This window comes from Xiphophorus hellerii, chromosome 10 (genome assembly GCF_003331165.1).
Source record: "Xiphophorus hellerii strain 12219 chromosome 10, Xiphophorus_hellerii-4.1, whole genome shotgun sequence".
In the NCBI taxonomy this organism is placed as follows: Eukaryota; Metazoa; Chordata; class Actinopteri; order Cyprinodontiformes; family Poeciliidae; genus Xiphophorus; species Xiphophorus hellerii.
This window is the reverse complement of record NC_045681.1, coordinates 17195338-17221671: the sequence shown is the minus strand read 5'-3', so window position 1 is coordinate 17221671 and position 26334 is coordinate 17195338. Positions and strand designations below refer to the sequence as shown.

The window sequence follows — 26334 nt, the reverse complement described above, 5'->3', positions numbered from 1 at the left end:
GCCTGCCAGGCTGCGACCGCCTCTGAAACCTGCTCTGTGCTCAGAGCGTGACGTCTAAACTCCTAGGATTACACAGAAACACTCTGATCTGCTGCTTTCACTTTCAGTAAGTGGGATTACATAACGACAAAACCAACTTAGTGGCCTTTTTTCTGGTGCTGCCCAGAACCAAAGACCTGATGTTTGTTCCTACATTCATTCATTCCATGTTTCCAGGCAGAGTGCGAGGATTATGAGATAATGGAAACTCTAAGCTCCTGACTCAGAAAGGAGTCGGAAAAAAAACTAAGCAAATAAAAAAAAACTTTGTCAGCTTTTCAATTGTTATCTTTTTCATTTATTTTTAGGTATAATACAAAGAATTAAAAAGATATGAAGAGTCTTCAGTACAGACCCAGACATCAGAAATGACTTTAGAAAACCTACACCTGAGACCAATCAATCCGAGAAGGTCCAACATTCTATAGAAAGAAACATTAATCCCAAATGGAAAACGTTTAAGACTACAAGCATCAATTAGCATCGTGCTAACGCTCATGAAGGAACAATTAGAAGGTATTTTAGCATTGAAAGCAGTGTGGTAACATGAGCTAAGTTTGCAAAGTCGGGTCGGAATGAAGCGCAAGATTTCTATAACAATGTCCTTTAAGCACAAATCGAAACTAGATATGCTTGACCATAATCCAAAAGACCATGTTAGAAGGAAACCAAACACAACAAGTTAGCAACAAATTAAACCTCAAACCAACTGCATGTTATCTGAGGTATGACACTTTGGGCAAATTTGGCAGCCATAGAACGGCCCCTTGCAGTCAGTTAATGGCCCGTGAACTCTACTGCCAATGTAAAATCACAGTTTTCTACAATCAGATGTGAGGATTGGGCCAAACTGGATGATCAACCGAACAATGATCCCCAAAACAAAATCAAATCTACTCCAGAATTGCTAAGAATAAATTAATGATGATGTTGCGATGGTCCAGTCAAACTCTACACCTGAATATCAGGACGTTCGACTCTTTAGGGAGACAGACTAACGCTGTAGTGCAGACGAAGGCACAAGCAGCGAGAGGCAAATATGCAGAGTGAAGCAAGCCCCGCTGACAAACAAGAGGAGAGCTCTATTGCCATCTGGTGGACAGAGGACGAATGACAGCTTGCGTTTATTTAAAGACATCATGACGCACAACGGAATGCAATAGATCTGTAAAACCAGACTGCAAAATGTTTTGTCTGAAGAAAAAAAAATTTAATGTCAACATATAAAAGTATTATCTTGTCAAATGTAAATTGTATTTCTACAGCACAACAACAAAATACTTTTCAGTTTGGCCAAACAATAAGGAAGATAATTAAAGCGTAAATGAAATACAAAACAAATAAAAGTGTAAGAATTTTAAAACCCTCTTAGCTTTTCATCCTCTGTTCGGTCAATTATTAATTTTTGAAGCCTTTAACCCTTGTGTTGTATTGCGGGTCAAAAGTGACCCATTACCATGTTTAGCTATAGAAAAAATTCTCTAAACTATTTTTTTCCGACTTGAAATTTTATGACCTTTCCTAAATTGACTCGATCATTAGAAAAAGTCACACATTGTTTTTGTTTATATTTCCATGTGGGCTGAACACCACTAGGGTACAAGGAATGTTTTATGGGTCATTTTTGACCTGTGAATTATAAAAGCATTTAAACACCAGAAAAATAGTTCAAAGACCACACACACACACACACACATCACCCCACACACACACCTGCACCCCTGTAAGAGAATGTTAGAATCGCACAATGGTTAATTAATCCATTATCTAATCAGTGTGGAGGTGTGGATGTAAGATATTCCATATCTTTCAAGATATCTATGGACGTCAAGGTTAAGAAAATGTTAAAGAATGTCTATGGATGTAAAAGTTAAAAAAAAAAAAAAACAGTTTGTGTGAAGGACTCTAGAGGTATGAAGTTATACTAAAATTTGCATAGTCTTTGTAATCAGGTAAAATGCTACGTTGTCATAGAAACAAACATACTTTCAAACTGTATGGGATCAAAGTGGAGCATTAAGGATGAAACCAACTTGGAAGTAAAATTTAGAAAGAACCTGTAATAAGACATTAAGGGAACCAAGTTGCCATGGTCATATCTTTGTTAAGTACAACCTCATCCAGGCTTAAATTTCTTTTAAAATTGCATTTTATTTATTCATTTGATTCTAGATTTGTGACTCTAGTTGTCTTTATTTAGCCACCAACTGAGCCACCGAACGCCCACCAGGTTTTAATGTCAGCCAGACAGTCGCAGCGATGGGACTGTGGTTTGAGGTTTTACTTAGCAGGCGGAACAGAGAAAAAGGTACATTGTGCACTAAAGACAAACACCAGAGGCAAACAGATGTGCGGGTTGTATTTATTAATAACCAGAATTACCATGAGAAAAAAAATGCAAAAAATGAAAAATAAAAAAAGGTTGAAACTGATGGGGCTTCCAAAAAAAATCCTTTATTTCTGACTGTAAAGTTTTATAAATATTCCTGGAAGGTTGGAAAGTTAATATACAATCTATTTTCTTCTCTTTTTTTCAGTACGTTCAAGTCATAATGTTTCCATATGATCAAAGGAAGTGCTGCCCCCTTGTGGTCATCAACTGTTATGGCAACGCAACCTTTTCTTTTCTTTTCATGCTATTTAAAAACTCCATGTAACACATCATATATTCAAACAAAATTCGTGGTTATTTGAACTAATAGAAAATAAATCTTTGAAGAAATTTTGTTTTTCGGCACCTGAAAAAAATGAAATAGAATCCAAAGGTGTGGTGATTAGCTGGGTGAGATTTTTAGGATTCAATGAAAATAATTTTACAAAATTCCTCAAAATTGCAGCTACAGTTTGCTTTTTCTAGGACTCTTTTTTTGAAACGATCCAAATGAAAAAGACTCAAGGGGAGTTATTGATCCCCTAGTTACTCTTTGTAAACATAATTGTTATTTTTACCGTCAGTGTAGTAAAAAGTTGCCTTTAAAGGGAAGAAAAAGTGTCATTTGAAAATCATCTGAGACAAATTATGGATTAAGAGTTTTATTTTATTTTTTTTAATATATTGACCATGAGAAACATAACACAGTTAGAATAAGAAAAAGTGTTACCACAGGATGCAGGAGATAAAGAGAAACAACAGTGACAAACCAACAACAAAAAAATAAAAAAATAAAAAAAAGAAGGGAGAAAAAAGCATAGGAGGAAAAATAACCAACAGTGCTCTATGTGGGGGGAAATACATTCTTTTGTGCAGAAACTATACATCTATCTACACGGAGGCAGCCAGGCCTCTCTGAGATCTGAAGAGAAAGGGGGAGGGGCAAATGGCGTCCTAGCGACCAACTGATGTGGAACCTGAATAAGGAATCTGAGGTATTTCAACGACACTGGGAGGAAAGGAATCATTTCCATAATGCCCATGCATTGCCCAGACCGTGTGCGAACGCCATTTTTGTAATATATTAATAATATATATATACTATAATATATGTGAAATAGATATATTGTTTTATTTTTTGGTTGTTTTTGTTTTTTTTACAAAGGTGTTCCAAAATACACAGGTAATATCGAACTGTACAAAAAAAAAAAAGACAAAAAAACAAGAATAAATCTGTATAAACATTAAAACCTCGTATAATCAATATATTCTTTGATATTCCATTTTTGTTTGGTCTTTAGTAAAGAATGTCACGGTGTTCCACAGTATTACACAACTCCATCCAGTTAAAAACGGTATAAATGTACATTCATGGCTCGACCCGCCATTGGGTTGGGCTTTGTTTCAGAGAAGAGCCTTTGAAAACCCCATGACTCGAATGAACCAAACCAAAACAGCTAACAATTGGACAATTGTTAAAAGTTTTCATTAATTTGTTTCAAGTTGAAACTGAACATTTTCTAACTGCAAGGAAATAGTTTTCTTTATTTAAAATGTACAGGATCTGTGATGTGCCAAGGTGTCTCCTGGGCTAGTTGGTTCCTAATAGCTAGCTGACAGGGGCTATCTGAGATAGTGATCAGTAGTCAGTATCTTACCTGCAGGAGGAAACATGTTTTCTTTCTTTTTCTTTTCATGAATTTTGAGATAGAGAAATAAATTCTCACATGAACGTAAGGCTGACAGTTGCAAAAAAAAAAAAAAAAAAAGGTACCACTTACAGCATATCTTACACTTGCAGATCAGTTAAAACACTTTCATAGCTGTGCTGCATCGTTGGTACATTTAGTATGGGACAGTTCTGTCAGCTGGACAATGAAGGAAAATGAACAACAGCAACTCCAGAGACAAATTATACAATCCGTCAGGTGGTACTGAGTCAAACCCATCAATATAAATATTTTTAAAAAGTGTCCCGGCCTTTTCAAATGATCTGTCTGTTGTTCTAGTCGGCTTAAATCTGACCACTCCGGTTTGGTACGACTAGCTGTTGAACCTTTTTAATTTATCCATTTAATTTTTGTCTCCTGCAAGCAAGGGACAACCTGCTGATTGCTACTTCAAATTACTTTCTGCTTCATTTGAGAAACTAGCCATTTAACTTCCATGTTGGATAATTCAGACTTTATATTCACTTAGAGAATATAAAGTCACTAATATATAGTGAATATACACTTCGGAAACTAAAATTGCAGCTGTTTGAATGATATTTTCAGACTTCTGCCGAGTTAAAAACTGTTTTTCCAACATGGTGTGCCCGCTTATATTTTAGTCTCATTTTAGTAGAATCAAATGGAGAAATTAAACTAGCACATGTACAGACCACAATAAAGTTCAATCAGAAAGCAGCAAAACACTACGCTAGCCATAATCTTCCCCATTTTTCTGCTGTCACCCTGCATTTTTAGCCAGTCATCAATATATTTTCAAATTGTGGTGTCAAAACTGAGGACTGGCGAAAACGATGGACATTTCTCAACTTGTTCAATGCACCATTGTGGTTATGTAGCCACATGTGTACCATAATGGCCGACACATGCTGGCACATCGTAACTGTAAGAACGCTTAGACAGAGTCAGTTTCTGTGGCAGCTGCAGAGTTCTGCTGTGGCTGAAAAAACTCAAGAACTCAGGTGGAATCCTGAAATATATTCACATAGATCAACTATTCCTATGTAAACGAGGTGCTGCATGTGCTGAAATATAGCCACTGACCTAAAAAACAAAGCCCAGAGTTTAGCACCTAAATAGAATGATGGATTTTAGATGTAGTTTGGTCTCTATGTTGGTGGGTTTTAAAACAGCATGTAGAATGACATGTATTATTCCCCCATAAGGCCATGGTGACATGTTTGTCGTCTATGCTTACAAACTCCAACCACCCGATATCACGGAAACTCACAACAGGAAATGAAATCAGTTTTTTGATGCATTTATGATCTCAACATTGAATGTTGTCCAAGCCACGCCATTCATTCTAGGTGCTAATCTGGTTTCGTCAGTGTTTTCATGTCGAAGCCTAAGAACTGTAAAAAAAAAAAAACAACAACAACAAAAAAACACCCTGTGTTGTCATAAAACCACATTATAGGATTTATTTCAAAACACATTAACAGTTCAGATGGAAATATTTTGATTCTTTTTGTTAGTTAAGTCAGGCAGCTGAGTCACTGATCCTAAGAACTCGTCACGTTTCATGAATGTCATATTGTGAGAAGGTTCACACGGGAAAAAAAAACATTACTCTAGAAAGACAACAGAATTGGTCATTCAGAAAATATCCTGTTCCACCCTAAAGTTTGCACAGAAATGTCTTTCTGTTCAGAGTCAGCTGGTTTGCACAGGGTTTGGTTTCTTTCCAACCCATTCAGGTTTGTCTAGATTTGAAAAAAAAAAAAAAAATGTTTCTTATGACATTTTTTATTTTGAGTTTAAATGACAAAAATCCATCTGGATGAAAAACCTTTTTTTTTTTTTTTTTTTTTGTAGCTCAGTCAGACCTGCAGAATGGATAAACCTGAGCGAGGACCCGCCACCAGGAGCCTCTAAAACAAGGTGAGAGAAAGTGCTGAATCTCTTTGGGTTCTAAAGATTTTCCATATTTTAAAGTGTGTACATACACACTCCCTGATGGATTTAAAGCTAATTTGTAATCTTCCATTATTTTGGGGGTGTAAACAATAAAAAAATAGATCTCTAGCAGGAAATAAATATATATATATATATATATACTTTTTTCTCTCTTTTTTCTTCATGCCATAAACATTGAATCTGGTTGAGGACTTCAGAAACAGCTTAAAGGTTCAGATATAAAGAGGAGAAAGTTTGACTTGGAGAAGGCAGAGCTTATTCATGTACACAGTCTTCAGGGCCAAATATATACATAAAAACAGGTGCAGTATAAAAGCACACCTGCAGGGGGCAGAGTTTGTAGGAGAGATCCAATGTTGTAAAAGTGCTGGGCCAGAGGGTGGTGATGAAGAGGAGCGAAAGCATGAAGGATCAGATCCGTGGTTCAGAAGTCCGTGGGAGGAGTCTTTATGGACAACAGAGAGTCCTAACAAATATATATTTTTATATGTATGCGTGTGTGTGTGTTTTACTCGACTCAGAGCAGATAAAAGTCACAGCTCGTGTAAATCTGATGCTTAAAGCAAACAAAGGATTGTTTGCTTTAACAAACAACTTCGTCGGAAAAAACCTCTGCCCGGAGGTTAACATAGCGTCGAGTCGAGTCGGTTGGGATAAGAACTGCATGCAGTGATGTGAGGATTGCTGGTGTGTGTGTGTGTGTGAAGCCTGTGTGAACGTCCTCATCACAGTGGCCCCTGCTGGGCCTCGTACTTGGCCAGGATGTTCTTGGCCCGTCCGAGCTCCTTCCTCAAGTCGGCCACCTCCTGCCTCATGGCGGAGTTCTCCTTCTCCAAGAAGGCCGCCCGGATAGCGATCTGGTTCTCCTTGAGTCGCCGGGCGTCGCGGGAACGCTTCGCTGCCATGTTGTTCTTCCTGCGCCGAGCCCAGTATTTGTCATCCTGCTCAAAAAGAAAGAGAAAAAGCAACAAAAAAAAACAAAGGTAAAAATGTGGATATCTGGTGTACCTCAAGGCTCCGTATTAAGTCCACTTATATCTTAATTTATAGCAAAATACAATTAGAGCTAATATTCTAATAAGTCTGAGACATATTTACGTTTCTGTTCGATTTCGTTTATTGGTCAGACTTTGATTTTGAGTTACTTTGCCAAACTTTTAGGCTTCCAAAAGGCCTGTTTCAGACAGGAAGTGATTTTCGTGTGGAATGGGAATTAAAAAATAGAGCTGCAGCTCATTTTTTCCCAAACAATTAAAAACCTAAGAGCGAGGCAGGCGGTGGGATCACAGCGTCACGGCTGCCTTATTCACTCTTTTTTAATCCGCTTAACCTGGAGGGCCCGCCTCCCTAAGGGTAGGCTGGCCAATAGGAGGGCTAGATCTAATGATGGGCAGACCAAGGACTCTGTGTGTCCCAGCATGCCGTGCTGCTGTGAGGCTATAATCAGCTCTGATGGATGAGGGAGATCTGTATAAATCACATACTGTGACAAACATCTGGATAATAAATGGAAGGAACAGCAGCCCGCCCTGCACCTTACTGCAGGAAAGTAAAGAAAACAAAACGGAAGTGAAGCTTTGGGTGGATTTTTAAAAATCTCTTTCGGTTTGTTGGTTGTGACAAAAAATCTGAATCAAATATGATCAAACATGGACTCCTGGTTCTTACATTTCTGATATGATTTTTCAAACTCTATTTTTGATCACCCAACCAGAATCTCTGAACTCTGAGATGGAGAATTTGACGAAGAAGAGATAAAAGTTTGCTTATTATCAACTTTGCAGCAAATTTTCGCTCTCTAATTTGGTACTTTGTGTCTTGAAAAAACAAGCAGAAACGAACCCTGACAGAGGACATAAAGTGGGCTGAGCGGACCGGTACCGCCCTCAGGACTGGCTCCAACTTACCTTCAGGTCATCGGGAATGAAAACCTTCCTGGCCTTCTTGATCATCGGCTGAGGCTTCAGCTCCTCGGCAGAGAATTTGCGCTTGCGCGGATCGAAGATCTCCTGACCCGGAACGCTGGACAGAGCCAAGTCCGCCGGGTCGGGTTCGTAGCTGATCGGAACCTGGATGGACTCTGGATCGATGGGGCTGGGGGTGTTTCTGGAGTTTGGGAGGCCTGACAAAGAAGAGAGAGGAAGGCTAAGAAATGAAATCATCTCAATTTTAGCCCTTTTTTCCCCCCACATGTTTTACTTTATTCTCCTCTGTTTTACTTTTTCTATTCTTTACATTGATTCTTTAGTTTTTAAAGACTATTGGGTTTTTTATTCCTTTACCATTTAGTTTTCAGTACACTTTTTGCTTAGCTCATCAGTCTGTACAAATGTAATTTATTTCATTCCTATTTTGACTATTCCAGTCTGGTTTCTTCCCTATTTTGAGTTCTACTAATTTTCATTGCTTAGTTTAATATAAGTCTTTATTTGAGACTTTCAGCTCATTGAGCTGTTCTTTATTTACCATACAACCATTCTGAGGGAGTAACAGTTTTATGTAATCATTTCCAAGTTAAAGTTTCAGCTCTGCAAGATTTTCTCTAGTGTTTGGTTTCAACCACTAGGTGGTGACAAAGTGCTGTTTGTGTCAATCATGAGCTCTGAGAACCTCAAAATGCTTTTTTCCCCTATTAGATGTAAAAGTAAAACAGAATCTTTAAGAGCTTTTCATTCTTATGTTGTTATATTATTGAAGACACCCATTGCAGCAGACCAACCTAAATATGATAGGAAGTGTAAACAAAACTATAAAGACAAGCAAATGATCTGAAGATCAGTGCAAAGCCGTGGTTAGTTTATCTCATGGATGACAACAATATTAAAGAAGTATCAGTTTAAAACAAGCACCTTTATCTTACTTAAAAGCTACTAATAGCTACTTCTAAGTTACCTTTGTCTTATTTCAAGGATACAAAGGTATTTGGACTAGAAACTAGACAAAAAGACACTTTTTGATGTTGTGTTTTTGTGGTGTAAAATGTACTCAACATATACATGGAGTATTTATTATTTTTTCTCTAATGTATTGGGTACTTTATAATATTTTGCTATGTCAGTTTATCGTGCTTACAGATTACTTTGTGTAACAGAAATTAAAAAGTTAGTTATCATACGTTAGAGGTTACTTTAACAAATTGTTTTCTGAAACCTAAAGGTTACTAGATCTTAAGGTTTACTGTATTTTCTGCATTATAGCGCTATTTGATCAGATTTACATCTTATTTTCTGGAGTTTACAGCTCGTACAGAAAGCTTACTGGCTACTTTCTGTTTCCGTCTCCAGGTTATCACAGTGTGTCTGCGCCCAGTGGAAGTTGTGCGCTCTCTGCATATCTGTCATCGTTTTAAAAAGTCGACATTCTGGGAAGACACTCTTCTGTGCCTGCTCCGCTCCGTGCCCACATTGTTCGATCTGCTGTTTTTGCGCCTGCAGGATGCCCAGGTCTTATCAAAATAGGTGAATTATAAGCAGCTGGCAGCGCGGCAAGGCCCCGCTGAATCAATCAGGTGTGAGTGAGTGATGGGGAGCTGGAGGCTTGAGGTTACATGCGGAGAAGCAGGTGGATGCATGACAGTCGCTGCTGTTAAAACGTGATGCGGACAGACGCCCCCGACACGTGCGAGTTTTAGTGCAAAACGTGAGTCGCGCGGCTGGCACTACCTGATGTTTCCCCAAAGAGAGCAGAGAGCGAGGCTGTGCCCTTCTCAGAGGTAAAACGTGTCCACAGGCTCAAATAAATGTTCGAAAAAGTTGATCAAAAACCTGTTAGGTTTATGTGACTCTGTTCCTTAAATTTACTTTACACAGGATATTGCTTATCGAGATACTTCTGATATTTCTGATTCTGTATTTCTTAAGCATTTTTATCCATCCTTCCATCCAGCTGTCTTTATTCTAGGTCAGGTCATGAGGATAACATAAGGAGAAAACCACATGCTTTTCTTGACTAAAAAACAAATAACCAACAAATCTTAAAAAAACTAAAAATCTATTTATCCAGCTATGAGTATTCAAGATGTAATCTCTGCCCATTTGGAAAAGTTCTCCATGTCTCTGATTGTGTGAGTCTTTTGTTTACAGTACATTTTCAGCAGCTCCACGGATATTTTGTCAGACTCTCGTATGTTTTGGTTTCATTTCCCCTTCATGACATCATTCGGTTGATAATTGGAATGTACCGTATGTGTGTGGACTCTCATTAATACAAAATATCCAAATCCTACTTCATCTTCAATTTTCCAACAGACACTTAAGGTTGTGGGTTGAAACCCACTGGTGTTTGAAATTGCTCAAAAATGTGCCTAACTTAACCTCACTTTTTGAAGAAAAATAATCTGCACAGCAAGCAAAATTCCTGCAGCTCGTTCAGTACTGCCGTAAATCTCTTTCAAATTACATCTAGTTCTTTCAATTAAGTTGGAGAAAAGTCCAGTTTTTGTAAGGTCACTTGTCCCATATTTTCTAATTATCGATGGCCATCTGCACTTTGCTATGGTATATAAATAATGCTCTGGGACTGCTTGTTCCCTTCTTCTGACTTTGTACACTGAGATCCCTCCGACCCTTTGTAACCACTCTGTACATTTTGGCTCTATATAAATGATGCAAACATCAAGAAAATCCAGCTGAGGCAGTCAATCTGAAGGTTCACTATAGGTGGTGGCTTTGGTAAAAAAAAAAAAAAAAAAAAAACTCAAGAAGATTACGCCAAAAGGTGCTTCAAGGATTATTGGTTTATTTGTGTATTTATTCCTCCAGCTTTTTACTTTTTTCTCTAATACATTTATTTGCTTTTTAGTGAAATTGTGAAGAATGTTTCGTTGTCCAAAAAAAAAAGTGATAAAGTGCTTTGCGGATGTAGATTTAGTCACAATTCCTCTGTGTTGTTTTTGTATCCACAATAGAAACATGAATAAAGTGATTTTGCACATCAATCTGAGAGGAATAAATGTTATAAACAGTGACAATTTCATTTGGTTTGAGCTGCTGGAACCGAAGCTGTCCCCTCACGCCACCCTGTCTGCTTTTGTCTCTGATCTCCACCTGCCTCTCCTCTGCTGTTGTTTTTGGAATATAATCTGAAACCTGAGGCCAAAACCTGTGAGGGGAGCAGAAATCATTTAGGAAGGAGCTAAAACACGAGACGGCCGTAAAGGAGGAGGAAAACCTTCTTCCTCTCCTGCAGGATGTTTGTGGATCTGACCTGTTCCTGCTTCCTTATCGCTTGTGCCATCCTTGTGGCCGTGTGGGAATACAAATATGCCAGATTATGCAGTAGATTACGCTGCTATATTTGGCTGACAGAGCAGCACATTATCTGTGGCCTGAGCTTGACACATACAAAGTCTGGATCTGCCGTTCTCAGGCTCGTGATGGAAAAATGATTGGAGCTGGTCAGTGGGAAAACACTGGCAGCACCCACTGGATCGAACCTTGATAAATATTGTAGTCAGCTTTAGTTTAATGAGCTGTGTTAGTCCATTATTGTCAAACAATTGCAAAATATAAAAGATATTCTTTTTCTCAATAAAAAAGATGTTTCTATCACAAACCTCAATAAAATGTCTTGCTTAATGCGCTTTATTTGGTGTCATAGTTATTTAATCTCAATGTGGAACGAAAAATAAGGAAAACTAACCAATCAGACACAGAATTATTTGAATTTTTTTATTCTGATAAATGCATAAAAGTTAGTCATTTAATTTTTTGACAAATTATGTAGCCATAAATTAATTTTTTATTCATTATTTGATTAGTATAATGTGCAATTATTTTATTTAGTCATGTTTTTGTAGCAGTTCTTTTAAAAAAATAAAATAAAATTCACTAAATAGTATTCCATATGAGAGTTGTTTCTTTTTTGCTTGTTTGTAATTATTGCTTAAATTCACCGCTCTGTATAACCTGCGACATTGTTTTTGTGCATGCATTTATCATTCATTTTATAACAAGCCTAAACTAGAAGAAAGGCTGAACCAAATTCACTGCTGTCATGAAGCGTCACCAGTAAACAAATTTACCAAGACGAAAAAGCTAACTCAGTCAAATTATTTACTCATTTGATATATAGGGAGAGATCTAAAAATTAAGCTAGTGAAAATATAATCTTCGAGCACCCTGATTGTTGTAAGTTGTTTACTTCTGAAATCACTCTCTTATTAGAGTTTGAAAAGTTTCTTTTTTTAGAGTCAATGGAAGTTTCTGTCTTCTCAAAAACAAAAAAAAGGAGAGAGAGGAAAAGGAACTTTTCCAAATATTTGTCCAGGAGGCCTTCAACAAATCAGATCCAGGACCAGAGGAAAAAATATGCCAAGATGTGTATCCTCCACCCTGTTGCAGCAGGGGTGCGCATGGGTGTGCCTGTGACTTATTAGTGGATGGGAATGTAAGCATTCAGTGGGAAACGTGTGGATGTGAGAGCTGCCGCCCCCTGGCCTACTTCTGCAGAGAACACTATGTTCTTAAAACACTGATCTCATGCAGGGAGGGCAGTCATACACACACACAAAAACTCACCCCCACACTCTCACACACACACACACACACACACACGTTCAGCAGGTCACATGTCTCTTCATGCTGTTAGGATGGTTTGTTTTCTGAGGATCACTCAGAGCAGAAGGGCTTTGAAAAGAGGATGTTCCCTTTAAGAAAACGAACGCCGGAGAGCGCGTGAGCATGAATGTGCACAAACAGCCGAGGCACATGAGCGTACACACATGTAGTAGGTTAAGAAATTGTTTTTTAAAAATGTAACACACTCCCTATTTTTTAAATTAGAATTACTCTTGGCTTCTGCCTTCGTTTTTTTTTTTCTTCTTTTTTCTCATATATATACCGGTACATACTGTATATACTGTATATAGACATACAGTATGTTGTGTGTATGTGCCTTCTTGCCAGTGGGGGCGCCCTCGAGCCGCTGTGGATCTAACGGGGAGAATGGCTTTTCTGGCTCTGGGCATGCGCGGCTCAGAACAAACAAGCTCTTGCCAGAGTAACAGCGTAGCAATTTGTTTCTTCTGTGATCCACTGGTAGGATAAAAGGCAACTTTTATAAACCCATAGAGAGAGCTACTTTTAAATGTTTTGTAGATATGTAAAGATTAGTTTTGTGGTGTTTCGTGTAACTTGCATGTGTAATTTGGATAGTTTTGTACTGAGCTTTGGTCCGTGTCGATTGATGGCTTGCTTTTTGTTGTTGGAGCCTTTGGGATTTATTTATTTATTTAAATTGAATAATAAGTAAATGTTGTGTTTGTATTTGGGCCCTGTTGCCATATTAGTATTTGTAGTATTTTTATTGTTAGCACTTTATTTGACAGGTTGTGAATAAGACTGTCATGACACTGTCATAAACATGACATAACATCTGTCATGAACATGAGCAAGTCTTCATAAATATTTATGACTGTTGTCATAAAGTGTCATTCAGTAAATCATGACACTTTTAATACAAAGTTGACATTATTCAAAACTTCTTCGTTATGACAACTTGACATTAACCAAGAAATCATGATCTGACAAATTTGTTATAAAAGTATTACTGATTAAACTTTAAAAATTATGTAGCTTTATGCTATTAAAGCTAAAGTAGAATCAGTAATACTTTTATAACAAATTTATGTCAGACCTATCTATTATCTATTTATTTATTTATTTGTTTGTTTCTCTTTAATTGAAAATGTGTCAGAATAAACAAGCTCTTGCCAGAGTAACATTGTAGCAATTAGTTTCCTCTGTGATCCACAGATCTTGGTTGCACAGGATTCCTCTGCCTGTGCGCCACTTGATACTGGCTCAGATTCCCCTAGATCTGGTGCCGGTAACACAATCTATGCAGCTACATCTGCTCAGCCTCTGCTTCTAACAACAACAGGTTCTTATCTGCGAGATCTCATCTTTAAGAAACCCACCTAAGCTCATGTCACGTTGCACCGTCCCCATCACATGACCCCAGCAATGCAGCAGGTGGACCCTTTCATGAGGTTGATCTGAACTTTGTGCTCCAGGTTGATCAAAGCAGACAGTATTTTCTCGGTCTGATTAACATACAGGTGATACGCTTGATGGAGTCATGTGCCAACAGTAGCACAAAAACTGTCAAAAGATTGTGGAAAGTTGGGTTTATGCGGGCTACAAATTACCCTGAGTTGGTCATAACAAATTGGGGGCTCGTCCGGGCTCATCAACAAAACCTCAGTAAACAAATACTGCAGGTGAAAGGTGGTATTTCATAATAAAAATGTCCTTAATATTTAAATTGTTCACATAATTAAACAGCTAAATGTGGTCTGGTAGGGGTGAGCAATTATCATACTGTTTATCATTTATTATGATAAAAAATGTTGATTTATTCTTGTCACGATAAATTCCAGTAAAAATGGCCCATCTTGTCAGGATTGTTAGTTTCAATATTTTCTTCACTGTTTATTTAACGAGATTATCACTACATATAAATACATTTGGAAAGTATGATTAAAAGTAGTTAATGTATGCGATTTGTTGATGCAAATCACACTCCTTTATGTGACTGGTGTCCTAGAGAAGTGTATCACAAACGGCTGTGTTTCTCAAGAGCAGTATTTGCATTTGAGGAGCTGGAATTGCTATGTAATCAAAGATAAAAATCAAGTTCTGAGTATATAACTATGAATATAACCAAAGGTAAATAATTCTCATTTTGTAGCTAATTAATGTGATAATTAAAGTCTTCAGCTTAAAAGTTTCCAATTTACATAACAATTTAATAATCAAAAGTTGAAGTGATAGAAAGTACCTCATGGTAGCATATAGCATATATATGCTGAAATGATTAATTATTTTAAAAGATGATGGAACCAAAAATCCTGAATCACTTCTTTGCTGATGATACTGTTCTTGCACCAAAATCTAAGATCTTTGCATGGATTCTGATGGAATGTCTTGAATGGTTGAAGTTCAGAGGAAAGTGACTTTGAACAAAATCGAAACAAGGTTTTGCTTGGCAAAACACAATCAGAGAAAACAGCAAAAACAATATAAGCTACGAAATTTGCAAAACTGCTGCAAATATTTAAAATTGCCACACAGACAAGACCAAAAGCCGGAGTGACTCACCTGATCTTGCCGGGCTGCTGTGCAGGCAGTTAGGGGAGACGACAGAGGTGGAGGGGTGGCTGCTGAGGTCCATCACCAAGCGCGCCGGAGCGGACGGCACCGGGGTCATGATGGGCGGCTGGCGCGGTGGGATGTGGTGGGCCTGGTGCTGCTCCCGCTGATGGTGAGAGGGACTGGACGGGATGCCGTTCTCTGACAGAAACTCTTCCAGATCCATGTACTCCAGCTGGAAGGTGTCTCCATCATAGGAGAGGGTTTTGTCCCACAAAGTTGGTCCGAGGAAAGCTGACTGGGGGACACTGCGCTCCTCCTCCAGGTTCTTCTCCTTCTCCTGGTCTTTACTAAAAGCTGCAGGACAAGATCAGAGAATGTTTGTCATTCCAGCCTTAGGGAAATGGGTTTCTGTTGGACATAAATTCTTCCAGTTGAATATTTGGATCAGTAGGATCAGTCCCGTCATTGAATATCACTCACTGGATGTTTGCATCAGCACCATAAATACTTTATTGTGTTGTTTATATTCTATTTAGGATTTTTAGACTCAAGTCTAAAGGAAAAGGAAAGGAACTTCTTTATGTTCATCCATCCACCAGAACCTCCATGTTTCCCTTCAATTTTTAAACCAGGATTCAGTACCTCACTACCAGCTCCATTTTTAAATCAGCAGATGACTGAAAATATCATTAATTACACACTAGATAGCAACTTTGTAAGACTACAAACAAAATTTACAAAGACAGTTTTTAATTATCCAATAAATTTACAGGCGGACGGACAGATAAATTAGACTGTTGCTGCTAAGTGAATCTTCTCTTCACAAAATGACTTCAATCAGTTTAATTCCAAAGCTTGTTGGTGTGTTTCTACGTTTACCACAACGATGTTCAAGTTAAACTCAGGTTTGTTTCTACCTTCGCTGCAAGGTGACATCATTGAGTCACAAAAATCCATTTAAGGTCAAACATGGAAATAGTGCAGCTCACGCGCAATACGTCATCAAGTGAGTCAAGCGATGCACCTGGTAGGAGAGGTTGGCACTCCATTTGAATTATCATCTGCAGCCCAAGTTGGACCCAACGAGAACAGCGATGGGTGCTCATCTTTATTGTGGAGCCGATGTCAAAATAACAGGGTTGCTTTGCTGCTAACATGAAATGTGATCTGATTCGTTTTCATGTTTTTACTTTGCACATTTGCAATCATAAAAGCTGTCCGTGGCTTAAGGTAGGAGTCTTCAACTTTGCTCCTGAAGAGCCACTGTCAGGCACCTTTTAAAGACCCCTAAATTATTTCTGAAAATATCATTCGGATATCATGGATTCATGCTGGATAAGAGATGTATTTAAAGACAATAGCCCCTCTAACACAGGACTGCAGGTAGAGACCCCTGGTTTAAGGTTACCCTTACTCCCACCAGAAAAAAAAAAGAAAACACCCTCTTCACTGATCATCATCACTTCATTTGAACAGCCCATTCAGTGCTGCCCCCATCAGGCTTCAGGCTTCTGCCGTCTGGCAGAAATTTTGGAAGAGGATAGGGGCTATATGATTTTTATATCGAAATTTCAAACACTTCCTCACTCAGATTTTCTCTGAGTGTTTTTACTATCCATTTTAAAAATGGGTGGCTGTATAAAACCAGACAAGCACGATGAATTAGGATGGATGGATGAAAAGGTGAATAAGGTCCGGAAGACACACATTTTTCCATTCGCTGAGAGAGTTTATGGCTCCGTTCAGAGGCCACCCAAGATAAATAAAGACAGCTCTGGACTGTGACTCTGGAAAAGTTGATCTGCTGAGTCAGAAAAAAAGAGATACAGACAGCTATTGCTGCAGACAAAATGTTCTTTTGAGCAAACTGTGTGCTAACTTTTAATCAGCAAACCGCAGGGTCGGTCCAATAAACAGGTGACTCTGTTACTACAACCCCGTGTACTTATCCAAACATTCACAGAGGGCTCAGGTATCAGCAACACCTCTGAAAATCAAACTCGGTCTGAGTTGATCAGGTTTCTGAAATTGCACTTTGATAGAATTATAAGCTGAAATGGTTTGATTTTTAATCAATTGCTTAAAGTTTTATATATATATATATATATAAATATATGTAAATTCAATCCAGTCAAATCTGAAAAATATCCAAACAAATAATGTGCAGAGTTGATATATTAATATATTGCCTCATTTCTTAAGGCAACAAATGATCTGATTGTAACTCCTGTCTACGGAGTCACAGGATAAATTCCAGTAAAAATGGCCCATAAAATGTGGCATGCTTTATGTCACATTTTATTCAGATGGTTTAAAATAAATGTTGAGAATTTGCAGAACAAATAAAATGACTAAAATAAACAGATTTAAACAGGAAGGACAATAAAAGTCATTTCCACTCAGAAAAAAAAATCTTTCTTTGGATGGTTTAATGACTTAGCAGATCATCTATTATAAATGACTGATAAATAAAAAGTAACTTCATGAAGTGGTTTTCAAAAAATAAAATTCCAAAGTAATTCACACCAGCATTATTGAAAGATTGTTCCTGCCCGCTAGCTGCTGACAGAGGCGGTAAATGTCAAATTTTTTTGTTGTTTTGTTTTTTTGTTGTTGTTGTTTTATCATTCTGAGGAACTGTTTCTGTTTCTGCTCATACCTGCAGGAACTAAACTGTGCACAGACTGCACATTAATGCTCTCTGGATGAAAACTTTGTGCGCTTGACGCACAACTGCGCCGCTCTGCACGAGAAGCGCGCCTCAGAAAGTTCAGGAACAAAAAAAGATTTACAGTAAAACAAAGGCAAGCTTTTGCATTCCTCTGAGTCCGGAAGATTATCAGAAGGAAGCAGGAAGGCGAGAGTGTCGGGATAAATGAGGAGTTTCCTCCAGCTTCACCTTCATGATGCAGCGGTAGCTTCATCGGGTTCTCCAGCAGGGACTTCAGAACTCCGTGCGGGTTCGGCGGCAGAAAGGCGGGATGCAACGGGAGAGCGTGTCGGGACATCTTCTCCATCACGCCTCCGTGCGTCGGACCAACCGGATAAACAACCTCCGGGAAGAGGAGAGGCGGCAGCGGGCAGCAGCGGAGAGCAGAGTGTCGGTGTTTCGAGAGGCAGACAGATTTACATGAACAACGGCCGGAGGAGAGCAGGAATCATGAAAGCTCCTCGGAGTAAAAGTTAGTATTAACGACACGCTCGAGCTGAGGAGCGCGTGCGGCTGCTGCGGGGAGAAAGCGCACTGAGCTAGTCCCGACCGCGTGCGTGACGACTGAGTGCTGACGTCAAACCGAGAGCCAGGCACCCGCCTCTCTTCTCCTCTCCACTCCCCCTGCTCACACACGCACACACACACACGCACCCCCCCACACACACACCCGTACACACACACCTACTTCCAGTTCAGCCAGCAGAGGCATTAACTCTTAATTAACCAGAAAAATCACCGCATATTAGCAATAAACCGAAATATAACAAAGTTAGCACCGTCCAACCAGTTTATTATGAAGGTCTGCTACAGTCCTTGGCTCCAGGCAGTTTGCAGTAGCTCCTAATAATACTGACGTTTTAATTTGGGACCTTTATGCTTCGTACCAAATCAATAAACCCCCAACTGGACTGAAATCTGGAGGCCAACACCTCAAATTGGTTGTTGTCTTCCATGAGAGAGCTCTTTTTTCTTTCTGCTAGGAAAACCAGATCCATCAGAGCAGCCATTTTTCATATATGACACTTCTGCGTCCTCAGTAGAACCTGGTAGTGACACCATCCATCATTCTCCCATCTCAGGTTCTCTTGATTTTATTTCTTGGACCAGTATCAGACCCTCCAAAGCAATACCAACCGACTGTCACTGTTTGGTTCTGGCTAAACCACAAGTTGACCTTATTTTATTTTATTTTTTTAAATGTTTTTCCTTCCGCTTCCATCACAGGAAGCCCACCTGAAATCCCTCTGCACTGAAAGGTGAGGGGGATGTTTGGCAACGTTACATGATGCTCTATATTCATCTGTTGGTGAATACAGTAAGGTGACTTTTGATTCTTTTTCCGCAGCTTCATTCAGGATGCCCAACAGTTTTCTTTATTTCTGCTCATTCCCCCTCACGCACTCTGGGCCTGCTCAGAGGAATGCTGGGTCACATGAGTGGGCCAGCCTGACCTACTTTCATCCAATCAGAGGCCGCCGCCTCCTGCTCTCCTCCCCATCTCCCCCATGCAGCCCAGTCACATTGAATCTCATGTGCTCCGGAGTAGGAGCAAAACAAATCCAGCAGCAGGGAGGAGGAGAGAGGAGCCGAGCAAGCAACAGAGAGTGGGAAGGATTTAGAAGGAAGGGGAAGCAAAAATGAACAGAAAACTACAAATATAGAAAAAGACAAAATACAAAAGTACTCGATAGAGGACGATAATTTGAAAAAGCGAAGGCAAAGAAGATAAATAAATACAAAGGGAAATGATGGGGAAGGAAAATGAATGAAGGGAAAATGTGAGAAACCATGAGAAAGGAAAAAGTCAACAAAAATAAAGTGAAAATGTAAAAGAATAAAGATGAGAAGAGGAGAGCACATCGGAGATTTGCCCATCATAATGCTGGAGCTCTTTTATTTAAGTGATACATTTGGCTCTATTCCTCTTTCTCTCCTTCCTTCGTTCCTCTGATTGTTTCTTGCCCCTCTTTGCTTTTTTTTTTCCTGCAACCCGGTTCAAACCAGTCGACAATCCCAGCTACTGTGACCTCATCACGCCCTCTGCAGAGTCCAGTGATTGTTTTCTAACTTCTGTTACCTCCAGTTGTGAGAAGAAAAAAAAAAAATCGTTCACATTGCCAGATCGGACACTTTCTGGCATTTCTCTGTTTATCAGACTTCAGCTCAGTTAAATGACTCAAAACGCCAGGCAACGCTTCCGAAAAGTTGGCTCGACTAAATAAAAGTCAGGTTGTAAACAACAGGCGAGGTGATCCAGCATTTTCATTGCCTTTCTGTGCTACTTGCTTTTCTTGTTCAGTGGGCATTGCATCCATCTTGTGACTCTCTCCTTAATTGTTGTTATCATAGATTGGAGAGTCATTGTACGATAATAATATTTAATCCTTTTTTCCTTTTTCGTCTCTGGGTTCCAGTCAAAACAATTTTTTTTTGTGGTACTTATAGGAGCCAAATAAGAGCCAAAAGTGTTGTGGTGTTTGTTTGTGTTTTGTTTTTTTAAAACTATGTAAATCATGTTGCTTCTGCGTGAACTCGATCCGGCAGACGAAGAGGCTCCCTGAAACACAAAGCACCCTAAAAACGGTGCGTGTGATTCTGCGTGCAGCGAAGAGTCCGACAAAGCCGTCATTAAACACTCCTTAGCAACAGCAGCAACCGAGCGCCTGCAGTGTTGTGGCAACCGTTTTGTCGAGAGGAAAGTAGGGCAGCGGCGACTGGACCTGTTGCAGCTCTGACTCATTGCTTTAACGCGCCTCACTGCCACCTGAAGAGGCTTTTCTGTCACTGCACAGAAACCTTTTCAGCTGCCGGCATGTTACAGCAGCTCGTATTTCCCGTCAGCTAATCCAGACAGATGGAGTTTGTTGCGTGACAAAGGCGTCTGCATGAAGAAGGCCGAACACCGAGACAAGATTTTATTTAAAAACAAGACATAATGTAAGCACGTATGCGCCTTTCTCTTCCTTTAGTTGCACTCAGCTGTCACAAGGATTGCAAATTACAGTAATCGTGTGACTTTTGTTTGACATAATCGACAACAGAATTAAATTACTCCCTGGACAAGGAGGCAAATTAATCCCTGGGCAAAGCAATGGGGCTTATTTTGTATCGAAATGAATCACAGATTGGTTGGCCATGAAATAATCATCTTCAAAAGCGTAGAGAAAACAGAAGCCTTTTACATTTTAAACATCTTAAGTCTTCTTTAGAAACAACTGGAAAACTACTGTTTTCTATATTTTTTTCCCTCAAGCAAAGTCAGTTTAGTCTGTACAGATTTGCTCCATGTTCTGCCATCTTTGCAGCATGTAAAAATGTTGGTTAAAGTCCTATAATTTTTCTGATCGGTTGTCGTTACATCGTCGTTTAGTAATATTACTCAAATCTGGCTTCCCAGCAGCTCCGATTAACACAGGAGCGCCCCAGGACGGTGTGCACGGACCACTGCTCTTTGCACATTTACACAATCCCACTTGATCTTTTGTGAACAATGGTACGTTAGTGAAACTGAAATCCTGGCTGCGGATCCACAGACGCTTCTCTTGTTCCTGTTCAGATTGAAATAATTACTACCTATTGTTTGAGTTTTGAATGGAATCTGTGAGTAAATCTTGCCTCATTGGAGAAACATCTCCAGACCCAGCCCACGAGTGTTTTGATTTGCCCTCTTTCTCAACTACCGTCGGCTCTACCAACTAACATTCACGCAAACCCTTGGGTGTGCACCCAAAACTCACCAAGCTCTAACCACTCCCTTCTGTTCTCCGTGTTTACATCTACAATGTTCAACCCTTTGTAGAATGCATCTTACAATAACAGTTATTCACAGAGGCATTCAGTACAAATGAGTGTTTCTTCCCCTACTCCCATCACTGACCCATTTAGCGTTTTGGTTGTTTCATATGCCATCATTCCGGATTTTGTGATACCTCTGGAGAGGCTCTACAAAAATGTTTGCCGCTTATAGTCTCCAAAGGCGTTTGCCTTTTTATTTGTCCAATTTCTCTGTTTTTTTTTCCATTGCCTTCCGTCTTTGTTTCTATGTTTTTTTCCATAGTAACGGGGTGCTGGCGAAGTTTGTCTCAGCTGGTCAGCGAGACAGATTAACAATCTGAAATATCCTAAAAGATTATAATGCTCACAATTTATCCAGTTTCTTTAAGAGGAAAATTTTCAAAATGGAAAAAAAAGGGGATTTATTGATTCCTAGTGATGAACGTTTGAAGTGAATATCTAGCAAAAGAGCTCAGTTACACAGTTTTATGGGTCAGTGTCATTTAGACATAATGACAAACAACATAATCACGTAATCGACGTATGTTTTACCACAAAACAGTCGAAGTACCGAGTTACGCAACCAAAGCTGGCCTAAATAAGCCCAGTCAGAGCGCGTGGACCTTGCGTTGCCTCTTAATACTCGGACTTATTCTTAAATCTGGGCTGTAATCAGACCTGTTTGCATAAAAAGGATGTGAACTTTCTCCCAGTATCCATCAGGCCAGTTATGGATCACTTTGCGCGGGAGCTTTTAATCCAAGCTGCTCATGGAGCCGATGACCCTCAGATTCTCCAAATGGAATCGAGGAAAAGAGGCTTTGAATGTTGTGTAACCTCACGGCGAAGTTGGTTTTGGAGACTGTTTACACACTGCTAAAAAGAGCAGTAGCGGACGTGTGCGTGTTCACAGGTGTCAAGCATAGGTCTCTCTACACAAAAATCATAGATTACTAAGGAGTAGATAAAAGTAGCCAAGGTCATGACAATTTTTTAAAGTCAGTTTAATTAAAAAAATGATAATTTTATTGATCTCGATGAGCAATTAAACCTCGTTAATTAATTCAAGATTCTTCAAAGAGTTATTGTAGATGGTGACGGCTGTGGGGTTTAAGGAAGTCCTGTAGCAGTCTGTGTTAAGGCGAGTTCGAAGAAGCCTCTGACTGAAGACGTTTTTCTATGACAGTCTCTTGAAGAAGACGCTCAGGGTTGTCCATCGTTTTCAGGATTTCGCACCATCATCTAGTCCACAAAACTGAATACGCTCAAAATAAAGATTTCATTCAATCATGAATTCATCGAAACACTTTCGCTTCCGCTCATCTCCCCTCTTCCTCAACAGTCAGTGATCTGTATCTTAAAATAAGGAAGGAGTCCAGTGAGGGCTGTGTGGATGTGTGGGGGTGTGTGTGTGTGTGATTTCTGTTATCTGCGCCTCTGATAGCGTCACATATTTATAGCCACACTTGTGAACACGAAGGAAAATCAATATTTGGAGCCGCTGGCAGGAAGACTATTGGCTCAGCTCCACCTCCAGCCCACACACACACACACACCGGTGCTCTCGCACAGAAACAAATACAACCTCTTCGCCCAAAGCTAAACGCCAAAATAATCGGATTATGTGACATTTATTTTGTTGCTTCCAGATCCGACGTCAGCAACACAAAACAGCAAACGCATCTCATGAAATGGAAACATCTTTTTTTTTTTTATTGATCCATCTTCATGACATAATACTTGCTGTAGTTTCATTATAACCACAGAGCCTTCCAGTCCCACTGCTGAATAGAAGGATCCCAGAATCCTGACAGGGTTCCATTATCGCTTTCTATAAGGCTTCACAAGGTTTCTAAAGCAAAGCTTTGGTTTCAGGTTTTTACAAAATGTTACGAATCAAGAAGACGCTGCAGTAGTGAAGCAGGGAAACAGTGTTGGTTTTTTAACGTGGGGACTAATTAGAGCCAACAAATGTAAACTAAAATCAAGAGTAGAGGGGAGAAAGAAAGCTAAAAGCAGCACAGATTAAATCCTTCTGAAGTGTCCTTAAAAACTACCCCCTCCTACCCCCCACACACACACACACTTTGGCAGTAATTACTTTGAATAAAAGCAGAGCTCAAACTCACCCATGTCCTCGACAAAAACAGTTCGCTCGAGCGTGGAAGCACGATAAAGTCTGAAGTAATTCCAGCAGGTGTCTCCTCTGTTGCCGTTTGGCCTCCTTCTTTTCTAGTAATTATTCGGTTTTGCACTAAATACAAAAACAAAATATGACAGTAATATTTTTTGTCTTTATTGAAAATAATATTTCGCTATGTCGTGGCTGTAAAGTGCAGAGAGAAAGGAGTGGAGAAAACGCAATATATAAACGTCAATGAAACGTAAGTCCAAACTTTCTGAAAAAAATGTTGCAGTCAAACAGGATCAACCGAGGAAATATAAAAAAGAGGAATTGGCTGAATGGAATGAATAAATTAGCATAAACACAAGAAATCTATTGTTATTGAGCGGAACATGTACCAAAAAGGTGACAAAGACACTAGTCGAAAGCCTGTATTATATGTTAAAGGGAACCTATAGTTCACAGGAAGAAGGCTTTCAAAACTTCCCTGACGAGGACGGTGAGCGCTGCAACTCAAATCAGAGGAAGAAAGACAAAAAGTGAAACAGAAAACAAGGATGAAAGAATCTGGACATCCTATGCCAGATTGGTTAGTTTTACTTGTGACAAGTCTAACATTTTTGTTTTGTAGCAAGTCTATTTCACATTTCACATCACGGTGTAATCTCACGCTTTGCTTTGCAGATGCTCACTCCACACCAGAGATGCTGGAAAGTTTGTTTTTTTCCCCCCCAAAATCTGAGTCAAATCTCAAGTCTCACCCCGATTCAGAGCCGCCTGTCAGAAAGAAACACTTTCTCAATAAATGAATGGATTTCGCTGGTTGATAACACTGGGTTGTAAGAAGTGTCTTTCGGAAGTTGTCTATGTTTTTTTTCCCCAACTAAATTAGGACTATTTTGCACTGCCAAATTTAAAAAATGACGTCCATTTTTCTCAACCAGGTCAGGTTTTTATTCTAATTTGATTTGGAGAAATACGATCCTCTGACTAAATTGATTACGCTTTTGTGACATGATGAGTTCATTTCCTTAGGAGAAAAAAAAAGGTTTTCTAACAAAGTGTATTAATTAAATGTTACAACCTTGGATTTTTGTAAATTGAATAATAAGCACTCATAAGGGTAAGTACATGTGAATTGAACATTGCGTCATTGATCCCAGATACTCAGGAAACCGGTCCATACATGAGAACAGATAATTCATTTTTGACGCTCATATTGCATCCATTTTTGGTGATTTTTGGATTCAGCACATGAAAATGACTCTAAAACAGTTGGAAAACCTCAGACTATTTTTTGCCCGTTGACCCCAGTGTAATCAAGCAGGTGCTTGATCTTCTTTTGGGTTCCGAAAAAGCTATTGTACAGGTTTCTTGGACAATGCGTCTACGTTTGGATCAAATTTGGCTTTAAAAAAAATCACCTTATGTTTAAAAAAAACACAAAAGGATTCCGAGCAGCTGCATTCTGCCGGGAGAACAACTAGAAGAGTTCAGTAATGATGGAGATGACAGGTTGGATGACTGAGCTCCTACATGTTGGTCTCAAGAGCTGAACTCTGCTCCGTCTCCGTCTCCTCGCCGTTGGATTCGGCCGCCGGCGCCGAGGCCTCCTCCTCTGGAGGCGGCTCGGTGGCGGTGGCTTCAGGTAGGCTCCATGATGTCGTCTGGGTCATGTGACTGCCCCAATTAATAAAGCAGATGGTTTCTAGGTTAATAAATACCATTTTCGTTACTCCAGACAAGTTGAAGTTACGGGTGGGAAGGGGATTTTATCCGGTTCTACTTCCTGAGCATTATGACACTCAATCGAAAATCCAAAAACAGACCTGCATCAGTGGTGGCAGCATTAATGTGATGTTTCTTAGGAGTATTAATGGTTTCATTTTCCGGCTTCAAGCAAATTTAGTGTTGTAATGTTCTCAGTTACAGATCATCTTCTCTTTTTCTGAGAACTGTGGAATCCCATCTGGAGTTAAATGCACAGAGCGTGCTTCATCCTACATCTCCGCTCTTAATCCGGTCCAATCCGAACAGAGTTTTTTTTAAATCAGATCCTGCACTGTCAAGGTCTGATTATACAAGAACCAGCAGGAAATTAAGGAAAGTTGTTGGACAATGCCTGCCATGAATAGACAGGAAGTGTTTTTAACTTAAATGAAGGAGAATTACTGTGTTTTGGGTCACTGATTTTTTTCTTCTTCTTCATTCTTTTTAGGAACCCGATGTTAGGACCTTACTTGACAAAGTACACGACTCCTTCTGTGGTGTAGGCCTGCTCCCAGCCATAAGGCGGACCTGGCAGGGAGACAATAAAACATCTTGATGATTATTTTTGTTTCAAAGTACTTACACCTTTAGGGTGTTTCCACATTTTGCTGTGTTCCAACTTCTTCTATGTTAATATGTTCAATGGATGAAAACGAAATGCTCAGAGGACGCAGAACAACAATGCTTCTAAAATAGTCCTAGATAAAATACTTTAAAGAAAATCTCAAAGAACAAAGTAAAACCAATGTAAGGGCAAGAATATGAAAAGCATGCAGGAAACCGAAAGAAAACTAAAA

General features: G+C 39.4%; 2 protein-coding genes and 3 long non-coding RNA genes across 6 annotated transcripts in view; 3 read left to right on the top strand and 2 right to left on the bottom strand.

The window, feature by feature from the left end:
* Window positions 1–3056: 3056 nt before the first annotated feature.
* Window positions 3057–18400, bottom strand: hlfb (HLF transcription factor, PAR bZIP family member b). Of its 2 annotated transcripts, none has more exons than XM_032574699.1 (4): window positions 18055–18400; window positions 15162–15509; window positions 7968–8182; window positions 3057–7004 (listed from the first exon to the last, which is right to left on the bottom strand). In XM_032574699.1, exons 1-4 carry the CDS (start codon window positions 18170–18172, stop codon window positions 6786–6788), a joined length of 900 nt encoding a protein of 299 aa, XP_032430590.1. In that variant the 5' UTR covers window positions 18173–18400; the 3' UTR covers window positions 3057–6785. The 2 variants fall into 2 exon arrangements, with proteins under 2 accessions (XP_032430590.1, XP_032430591.1); XM_032574700.1 differs by having other exon boundaries at window positions 3057–7001; window positions 18055–18398.
* On the top strand, window positions 11889–14418 carry LOC116727326 (uncharacterized). The gene is made up of 2 exons (XR_004340784.1): window positions 11889–12786; window positions 13815–14418. It is a non-coding gene; the product is annotated as an uncharacterized LOC116727326 (long non-coding RNA).
* A 166-nt stretch (window positions 18401–18566) lies between the features above and the next one.
* Window positions 18567–23827, top strand: LOC116727330 (uncharacterized). The gene is made up of 2 exons (XR_004340788.1): window positions 18567–19124; window positions 19214–23827. It is a non-coding gene; the product is annotated as an uncharacterized LOC116727330 (long non-coding RNA).
* A 971-nt stretch (window positions 23828–24798) lies between these two features.
* LOC116727327 (uncharacterized) lies at window positions 24799–25178 on the top strand. Its single transcript, XR_004340785.1, has 2 exons — window positions 24799–25094; window positions 25126–25178. It is a non-coding gene; the product is annotated as an uncharacterized LOC116727327 (long non-coding RNA).
* Window positions 25179–25300: 122 nt separating this feature from the next.
* Window positions 25301–26334, bottom strand: part of stxbp4 (syntaxin binding protein 4) — a 37514-nt gene continuing 36480 nt past the window's right edge. Inside the window, exon 20 of the mRNA XM_032574697.1 lies at window positions 25301–26065. Coding sequence (XP_032430588.1) covers window positions 25996–26065 — 70 coding nt within the window. The 3' untranslated portion in view covers window positions 25301–25995. The remainder of the gene's footprint in view (window positions 26066–26334) is intronic.

Bases quoted from the DNA above. Each gene is read 5' to 3' on its own strand.
- hlfb (XM_032574699.1), bottom strand. From the start codon at position 18,172: ATGGAGAAGATGTCCCGACACGCTCTCCCGTTGCATCCCGCCTTTCTG. The intron at 8,183-15,161 runs GTGAGTCACTCC...CTTCTTTGTCAG, and splicing joins CAGCAGCCCGGCAAGATCAG to GCCTCCCAAACTCCAGAAAC. The intron at 7,005-7,967 runs GTAAGTTGGAGC...TTTCTTTTTGAG, and splicing joins TCATTCCCGATGACCTGAAG to CAGGATGACAAATACTGGGC.